Here is a 9,607-nt window from a genome sequence, read left to right as displayed (position 1 = left end):
TTTCTTTCCTTTCTTTTCTAAGACAGAGTCCCACTCTGTCACCCAGGCTGGAGTGCAGTGGCATGGTCACAGCTCACTGCAGGCTTGACCTTCTGTCCTCAGGTAATCCTCCCACCTCAGCCTCCCAAGTAGCTAGAACTACAGGCATGTGTCACCATACCTAGCTGATTTTTTGTTTTGTTTTGTTTTTATAGAGATGAAGTCTTACCATGTTGCCCAGGCTGGTCTCAAACTCCTGGGTTTAGGCAATCCTCCTGTCTTAGTCTCTTAAAGTGCTGGGATTACAGGCATGAGCCACCGCACCCAGCTTATAAGTGTTTATTTTAAAAGCATTTTTTGGGCTGGGTGTGGTGGCTTTTGCCTGTAATCCCAGAACGTTGGGAGGCTGAGGCAAGATGATCATTTGAGCCCAAGAGTTCGAGACCAGCCTGGGAAACATAGCAAGACCTTGTCTTTATAAAAAAATAAAATTAGCCAGGCATAATGGTACACACCTGTATCCCAGCTACTCAGGAGGCTGAGGTGGAGGATCACCTGAACCCAGGAAATGGAGGCTGCAGTGAACTATGATTGTACCACTGTACTCCAGCCTGAATGACAGAGCAAGCCTCTACCTCTAAAAAATAAATAAGTTGGGCAACCCCCTCAGGTCCCTTCCCACTATGGGAGCTTTTGTGTCCTCTCAATAAATCCTGATTTTAAATAAATAAATAAGTAAAACAAAAATCTTTTTTTGTGAAAACCTGAGATTAACTCTGCTCCTCCTTCTGTGTGAAGCCCTCCCTTTATTTGAAAACTGCCTCTTGCCACCTGCCTCTAGTGGTCGTTGCACAGTAAATGGGAACAATCTAGTGACACAGCTCGGGAACAAGTTGCTGATGTCATGGCCTCCCCTGGGCCAAGTCTCCGTCAGGTCCAGTGTCCCTCCACCCTCTCCAAGGGTGATTTGGCATCTAGACCTGTGCTGACCGGTATGGGTTGCTGCTGGCCACGTGTGGCCAGTTAAGTTTAAGTGAATTAAAGTGAAGGAGAGTGACCTGGTCACTCCTCGGTTGTACTGGCCACGTTTCATGTGCTGAATGCAGCCTGCAGCTCCCACGTTGGGCAGCACTGAGGGGGAACGTGATCATTGCCACGGGAAGTCCTAGTGGACCCTGCACCAACCTGGCCCCCCTTTGATGTGGAGACCCAACAGATCTGCCAGGCTGTGAGGCTCTTACCACTTTGGGTTCTTTCTTTGCCTTCCAATAAAATAACCCACCAGATTAAAATAGCCTTCTCCCCTGCACGCCCTGACCCCACTACACAGCAGCCAGGGCTAGGTGGCCTGGAGGTCCCCCCAGTCCACCTGGGGTGCTTCCTGACACCCACACCTGAGCTCACCTTGCAGGCTGGGGGGCATCCCTGTTGGAGTGATCGCCGTGGAGACGCGGATGGTGGAAGTCGCGGTTCCTGCTGACCCTGCCAACTTGGATTCTGAGGCCAAGGTGAGGGGCCTGGCACTGCAGCTGCCGATTCAGGGTGGGTCCTGGGCATGGTGGTCATGTCCGTGCCTCACCAGCTCCAGGGGAGGAGCCGGGGCAGTTGCGGTCCTCCCTCAGGGGCCTCCATGCGTGTCTCTCTAGCTCCTTCTCTGTGAGCTGCCCTGTGTTCGGTGCCATCCTCCTCAGCAGATGATAAAGCTCCCTTGGAGCCCCTCCTGCCTCCTGCCCTGCTGTCCTGGTGCTGTTTCTACGCTGGGCCATGGCACATGCTGGGAAGAGCAGAGGCGGGGCTGGCCTCAGCTGGCTGAGCACCCTCTGAGCATGTCCACGGGGACTTCCCTGGGCTGCAGTGGGGGGGCCACGCTGGGTCCTGAGCAGACGAGCTCAGGCCTCCTTCTGGGTCCTGACGCTGGTCCTCGTGCCAGGGTGTATGGGATTGCCTGTGCTCCAGGGACAGGTGACTGTCCCTGCCCCCCAGGCCACTGATGCATGGACGCGCCTGATCCCCGTGGCCCTGTGTTCCAGATCATCCAGCAGGCCGGCCAGGTGTGGTTCCCAGACTCAGCCTACAAAACTGCCCAGGCCATCAAGGACTTCAACCGGGAGAAGCTGCCCCTGATGATCTTTGCCAACTGGAGAGGCTTCTCTGGGGGCATGAAAGGTGAGCTCTGTCCCCAGCCCACTGTGCCTGGCCTGAGGCCTGGGTCTTCTAGATCTTCACCGTGCCTATCAATAACCCTCGGGAAAGTAGGTAGTTCACACACCATCACCCTGTTTTTTGTTTAAGCTAGAGTCTCCCTCTGTCACCCAGGGTGAAGTGCAGTGGCATGCTCACGGCCACTGCCACCTCGACCTGTGGGGCCCAGGTGATCCTTCTGCCTCAGCCTTCTAAGTAGCTGGAACCACAGGTGTGCGCCACCACGCCCAACTAATTCTTGATTTATTGGAGAAACGAGATCTCACCAAGTTGCCCAGGCTGGTCTCGAACCCTGGGCTCAGGCAGTCCTCTTGCCTCTGCCCCTCAAAGTACTGGGATTACAGGCTTGAGCCGCCACATCTGGCCTGTCACCCCGTTCTTAAGATTAGGAACTGCTGGGTACAGTGGCTCATGCCTGTAATCCTGGTGCTTTGGTTTGAGGCCAGGAGTTTAAACGAACCTGGCCAACATAGCAAGATCTTGTGTTTACAGTTTTTTTCCTACACATTTTCTTGTTTTTTAATTAGCCAGGCACGGTATCTCATGCCTTTAGTCCCAGGTACTCGGAAGGCTGAGGTGGGAGGATCCCTTGAGTCTAGGAGTTCAGGTTGCAGTGAGTTTTTATCTTGCCACTGCACTCCAGGACCTGGTCTTTAAAAAAAAAAATGTAGACGGAGAAGGAAAGAAAAAAGATCGAGGGCTGGAGGCAAATTGTGACTTCCTAGAGGTCATAGCATGAGGTGCAAGGCAGAGGGCCAGCCCCGGTAGCTGGCAAGCTGCTTGGACAGCCACCTTCCCACTTGTGAGGTAGGAGGCGTGTGTCCCTCTGACTCTCACAAAGGGCTGCCCTCAGCTTCCTGTGACCTCCAGGGCTTTTAAGCCACAGAGCACGTTTGGGGAGACGGTAGCTGGACGGGAGGTGGGCTGACCTGCTGTAAGTCCTTGCCAGCGGAGCGGCTGAGCTTCGGCTTCTCTCCTTGACGAAGGAGAGAAGGCCCACCGATAGAGCCGAGGTCAGGATCGGTGAGCTTATCTCTGGCACACGGTGTGGTGATCGGCGATGCCGTGATGGCAAGTTGTTGCCACATGGAGTGCCGGGAACTTGGCGGAAAAGGAGGCAGCATCACCCGTGGGCAGTGGAGAAGGGTCACCTTATTGTGGGGCCGGTTCCGTGTGCTGGGCGTGGCGGGTCAGTCACAGTGAGGGCGTCTCAGACCCAGCTGGACGTCTGAGAGACTGACCGCTCCCTGGGCCTCCCTCGGCAGATGAGGCCCTCGCTGAGTGAGTGGCCTGTGCGAGGCCACGCAGCCACTTAGAGAGCAGCCTGTGCTCCCGCCTTGCCAAACCTCCCTCTTAGGACTGGGCCAGTGAGCGGTGGGCTTTGCGTGTGAGCGAGTGGGGCTGCAATGTGCCTTACCGGGGGCTGCCGTGCTTCTCAGACATGTATGACCAGGTGCTGAAGTTTGGCGCCTACATCGTGGACAGCCTCCGGCAGTACCAACAGCCCATCTTGATCTACATCCCTCCCTACGCCGAGCTCCGGGGAGGCTCCTGGGTCGTCGTGGACCCCACCATCAACCCCCTGTGCATAGAGATGTACGCAGACAAGGAGAGTAGGTGGGTATCTGCCCGGCCTGGCTTCACCTCTTCTTGTCTCCCAGTCTCAAGGCCCATCACCTCTGAGCCACTGACTGGGGGTCACAGGGGCATCCTGAATCTCTAAAGGACAGAGAGCGCCAGTCTCTCCAGTCTGAAATGAAATTCGTGTGCAATTGGATTTTCTCAGAGGAGTTAGTGGCTGGAGCCCATGGGTGGTGGATAAATGTTGTTTCTTCTTTTATAGTTTATAATCACCTCCTTCTCCACTAAGTTTGCAATCAAGAAATGAAAAAGGAAAATTGAAAGCTCTTGAGCTTCCTGATAGCCAGAATGAAAAGGGAAATATGATGAGTCATTTGTTTCATTAGACTCTGAGTTTCCCCCAGAGCTGTTAGTTCTGGTAGGAGCAGTTTTATTCAGTTTTATAAGGCCTAACCCAGTGCCTGACTAAACAAAGGACTGAATAAATACTTGTAGGAGAGAATACCAGATCTTCAGGAGAGAGAGAACTTCTTGGAACTTTCTGTAGGAAGAATTCATCCCCAGAGCTCTTACAGAAAGGATGACAGCAATAATGTTTGCAGCACAGTGATGCCCCCAAAATAAAAACTACATACTAGGTGGGATGTAAAGGCCTCAAGAGTAGTTCTGCCCAAAACACATGCCTGCCATTCCTATGTTTACTCCTTCCTTCATTCAGTGAATATTTATCGAGTACCTACTGTGTGCCAGGCAGTATGCTAGATATCATGATAGACAGATGGGCCAAGCCTATCCTACCATCAGGGCACTACCCTATGGAGGCTGCTGAAATCCGTCCTGTAGGAAGACTCAGGATAGTGAGCGGCACTCGAATGGGATCTTTGTTAATTTTTCACTCTGGCCATCAGGAAGCTCAGAGCTGCCTATCGTCTTTTTCAGGGCTTCTCTAAGCTTTCAAAAGCAAAAGGGAGGCAGAGGGAGAATGAGAGGTGAATGAGAGGGCTGGAAGGGCAGCTCGGACAGGGCGACGCTGGGCTCTCATCGTGCTTTTGTGGGCGGAAGAGATCAGAAACAGTGCCTGGCTCTTGGACAGCAGAAATTAGAAAAGCCAGAGAGGACTGTAACCGGGAGTGGGAGGGCGATGCTGTCACGGAGAAAGCTTGGGCCTGAAAGGGTCCTCTGGAGTCTGGAAAGCGCTATTTTCAAAAGTTGGCTTGGTGCTTCCTTCTGTGGATAAAACACAGAGGCCCAGAGAGGGGAGGTGACTTGCCTGAAGACACACAAGAGCGCTGAGAGCTGACACCTGGCGCGCCCAGCCCTCGTGCCTCCAGTTCCCCTTCACCCACGAGCTGCTGCTGGCAGACCGTCCCTCACCCACCCCCATCCCCACCTCTCATTTTTTCAGAGGGGGTATTCTAGAACCTGAGGGAACGGTGGAGATTAAGTTCCGGAAGAAAGATCTGGTAAAATCCATGAGAAGGATTGACCCAGTTTACAAGAAGCTCGTGGAACAGCTAGGTAAGAGGGTCCCAAGGGCGTCACCTCTCAGAGGGTGAGAGAGGCCAAGTTGGCTCCATTGCTGGAGGTTTCTGTACTTGCCTCCTTCCCAGGGAAGTCTACAATCAAAAAATTGAAAGGAAAGACCCAGTGCTCCTGAGCTTCCTAGTAACCAGCATGAAAAGGGAAATATGATTGGCCATTTATTAATATCTCTCACTAGACTATGTTAAAAATAAAATGAAGACATACCAAAACATAGCTATAATAATTGTTAGGGTTTTTTTTTTTTAAAGATATTCACTTTTCCTTTTTTGAGACAAGATTGTACTCTGTCTCCCAGACTGGAGTACAGTTGCACAATCCCAAATCACCACAGCCTCCTCCTGGGCTCATGTGATCCTCCTGCTTCAGCCTCCCTAGTAGCTGAGATTACAGACACTCATCACCACTCCTGGCTAATTTTTAAATTTTTTTATAGGGATACGGTCTCGCTGTGTTTCCTAGACTGATCTTGAACTCCTGGGCTCAAGTGATTCTCCTGCCTCAGCCTCCCAAAGTGCTGGGATTGCAGGTGTGAGGCACCATGCCTGGCCTAGATATTCACACTTCTAAACCAGCATTTAAAATATATGTATATATATAATGCCATTGTGAGTTTATTTCTTAGCACACACAAAATACAACAAGTGAAGTATTTTGGGCCAATGAGAAACATCAGAATTTTGGCAGCAAAATGTTCCTTTCGAATTTCCAGTCAGACATAGAGTGTTTTACTAATTTTATTTGAATGATAGTTTTGTTTCCCTTGCACTCTTTAGTTGTAATTAGTTGTAATTCTCCTTAAATGTCCATCTTGGCCGGTCATGGTGGCTCATGCCTATAATCCCAGCACTTTGGGAGGCCAAGGCTAGAGGATTGCCTGAGCTCAGGGGTTCAAGACCAGCCTGGGCAACTTGGCGAGACCTCATCTCTACAATAAAATAAAAAAAGCTGGGTGTGGTAGTGCACTCCTGTAGTTCCAGCTACTTGAAAGACTGAGACAGGAGAATTGCCTAAGCCCAGCAGGTCGAGGCTGTGGTGGCTGTGAGCATGCCACTATACTCCAGCATGGGCGACAGAGTGAGACTCTCATTCAAAAAAAAAATGTCCATCTTGGATGGCTATGTCTTTATAACTGTGCTGTTCATAAGATGTATTGCAATGTGTGCGTGTGTAACTTCCCTGGTTTGGGATCAAGGTAGGGATGATCTCGAATGAGGCAGGAAGTGTTTTCTCCTGTTTTCTGAGTGTGTGTAGAGTTGGCATTATTTTGTTAGGACTTTGATAAGAGGCTTCTAAGTACAAATTCAACTTCTTCATTGTATATATAGGACTATTTGTGTTATCTGTTTCCTCTTGAATGAGCTTTGGTAGTTTGTGTATTTCAAGGAATTTGTGTATTTCATCTAAGTTGTCAAATTGGCAGAGTTGCTTGTAATAATCCCTTAGTATATTTTACAATTTATATTAAAGTAAAGACTGGGTGTGGTGGTTCACACCTGTAATCCCAGCACTTTGAGAGACTGAGGAGGAGGACTGCATGAGGCCAGGAGCTCGAGAGCAGTCTGGGCAACACAGCAAGATCCTGTCTCTACAAAAATTAAAAGTAAAAAAATAAATAAGGGTAACCCCCTCGGATCCCCTTCCACTGTGGGAGCTTTTCTGTCCTCTCAATAAATCCTGCAAAATAAATACATAAATAAATAAAATGGTAATTGCTAGCCCTTGATACGCACGGGGTCTGAGAGGAGGGGAGGATTTAAAGTTGCATGTTGAATGTCTTAGACCGTGAGTGCATTTCTGAGATTGTCTAAGCTATCTGATGAGGATAACGTCAGAGTTAAAGCTCAGGCCTCTCGTAGGGCAAGGCCTGTCCTGCAAAAAAAGAAATCCCACTCCACGTGCCCACCTTTCTTGGCCTCCCTGAGGACCTGCCTGGCTTTTCTGCAGGGGTGTTCGAGCTCCCGGAGAAGGACCGCAAGGAGCTGGAGGGCCAGCTGAAGGCCCGCGAGGACCTGCTGCTGCCCGTCTACCACCAGGTGGCGGTGCAGTTCGCCGACCTCCACGACACGCCGGGTCGGATGCTGGAGAAGGGTGTCATCTCGGTGAGCCTGGTGGCCGCCGCCTGGAGCTCAGGGACCTTCCCAAAGTCTCTTGGCCTCCCACGGCAGGGGAGGTTTGGGCTCAGGGAGTATGGCGTGGCCTGGATCGCCCGCCACCGGTGTCCAGGTGACATTGCAGACCAGGGGACTCTAAATACCTGGGTGACGCCAGGTGGTAGTACTGCATTGTAAATCCCCTGAAGATTCTGGTAGGCAGCAGAGCTTGGGAGCCACTAGCCTGATCTGCGTGTTTATGACCACTCAGGCAGTCTGGGCCGGAACTAGGTTTGGAAGCCTTTCCTCCTGCCCAGCACTCGTCCAGCACCGCCCTGATGTCCCGGCCCTGAGAGGACATGCCACGATTGCCCCTCCCGTGTCCAGTCTCCTCGGCGCTCCTTGCCAGAGTGCTCTCCGTCCCAGCTGGCTCAGGCCTTTGTGTGAGCCTGTGTGGGCTTGTGCGGGTGTGTGTTTTGAGCTGGAGTCTTCCTCCATCACCCAGGTTGCCGTGCAGTGGCAGGGTCACGGCCCACCACAGCCTTGGCCTCCTGGGCTCAGGGCATTCTTCTGCCTCCACCTCCCAAGCAGCTGGGACTTGAGGCACTGGCGATTTTTTTCTTTTCCTTTTTTTTTGGAGAGATGAGGTCTTGCTATGTTGCTGGGCTGGTCTCGAACTCCTGGGCTCAAGCGGTCCTCCCACCTCAGTCCTCCAAAATGCTGGGATTACAGGCATGAGCCACCACACCTGGCCTGAGCCTGGGTTTTGTGTCTGTTGAGGTGGGTGCGGTGTGGGTTTGTCTAGGGACACGTTTTCACCGGCAGCCAGCCTAGAGTCCTGGCGAAATCTGTGCTCTGCCCCTCCCCTAGCCTCAGCTTCCCACCTGTGAGATGGGGACAGTCACAGAGCTGCCCCAGGCAGCCACAACTATGGGTGTGGTCAGAGCCAGTGCCCGACCTCTACCCTTTCGGGGGCTCAGGTTGGCTTGTCTACAGGACATCCTGGAGTGGAAGAGTGCACGCACCTTCCTGTACTGGCGCCTGCGCCGCCTACTCCTGGAAGACCAGGTCAAGCAGGAGATCCTGCGGGTCAGCAGCGAGCTGAGCCATGTGCACATCCAGTCCATGTTGCGCCGCTGGTTCGTGGAGACCGAGGGCGCCGTCAAGGTGGGCCTGGCATGGGGACAGGGCAGCGGGCCCTGGCGGTGGGGGTAGGCCGGGCCCAGGGCCGCCTGTCTGGCAGAGGTCCCCTCTGAAGCAGCCTCTGTCCCCCAGGCCTACCTGTGGGACAACAACCAGGCGGTGGTGCAGTGGCTGGAGCATCACTGGCAGGTGGGGGACGGCCTGCGCTCCACCCTCCATGAGAACATTGCCTGCCTGAAGCGCGACTGTGTTCTCAAGACCATCCGGGGGTGAGTGGCTTCTGCCCCACCCCACCCGTGCACGTGGTCAAGTCCCAGGGCCGGCATTTGTGCCCGGAGCAGCTGCTCTTTTCGGCCACCAGAGCCTCAGGGCCCAGCCTTGTGTGCCCAGGTCCGGGGCTTGGGCTGGCCCCAGTCAAGAGACTGCACTCCTGGTGCCAGTCTCCTGACACAGCAGCCAGGTGAGGCACCAAACCTGGGAGGCTGCAGGGAGGCATGAGGTGCCGTCCACTGGCGATCCCTGCCGGTGTCTGTAGACTTTTCCGGGTCCCGGCTGCGGCCACAGAACCACAGAGAGGCCCAGGCTGTGGCTTCATCCCAGCGTGGCCTCTCCAGAGGGCCTTTTCTCCACAGCCACAGGTTCCTCTGGGAAGTGGGGCACATAGTGCCCATTTGGGGGTGACACACAGCAGGGACCAAGAGGGACCGTGGCAGCTCAAGGCGTTCTGGTCCCTAGGCTGTGATTCCTCCTGCCACACAGGACCTTGCCCCCGTGGTGCCCGCAGCAGGGGCTTGGGACCTCTGGCTCCGGGGACGAGGCCCTGTACCCTAGGAGCCTCGGAACTGAGTGGCGGGAATGACCCTGGCCCTTCTCTCCCTGCCCTGCAGCCTGGTTCAAGAGAACCCCGAGGTGGCCGCGGACTGTGTGATGTACCTGAGCCAGCACATCAGCCCCACTGAGCGAGCCCAGCTTGCCCACCTGCTGGCCACCGTGGATGGCCCAGCCTCCACCTGACCCCGGCCCACCCAGCGTTCCCAGGACCACGAGCAAGAGAAACCACGCAGACC

General features: G+C 53.7%; 1 protein-coding gene across 1 annotated transcript in view; it reads left to right on the top strand.

Moving 5' to 3' along the window:
- The window catches only part of ACACB (acetyl-CoA carboxylase beta), a 112,787-nt gene extending 103,180 nt beyond the window's left edge, over positions 1-9,607 (top strand). The window contains 8 exon segments of the mRNA XM_008072342.1: positions 1,391-1,487; positions 2,010-2,145; positions 3,621-3,798; positions 5,168-5,280; positions 7,252-7,406; positions 8,394-8,564; positions 8,673-8,809; positions 9,428-9,607. Of these exon segments, the coding sequence (XP_008070533.1) occupies positions 1,391-1,487; positions 2,010-2,145; positions 3,621-3,798; positions 5,168-5,280; positions 7,252-7,406; positions 8,394-8,564; positions 8,673-8,809; positions 9,428-9,554 (1,114 nt within the window). The 3' untranslated portion in view covers positions 9,555-9,607.

The sequence above is a fragment of the Carlito syrichta genome, unplaced genomic scaffold (assembly GCF_000164805.1).
Source record: "Carlito syrichta isolate Samal-C Ts95f unplaced genomic scaffold, Tarsius_syrichta-2.0.1 Scaffold315133, whole genome shotgun sequence".
Taxonomy (NCBI): domain Eukaryota; kingdom Metazoa; phylum Chordata; class Mammalia; order Primates; family Tarsiidae; genus Carlito; species Carlito syrichta.
Note: the sequence above shows the minus strand (reverse complement) of the source record. Positions and strands in the feature narration are given on the sequence as shown.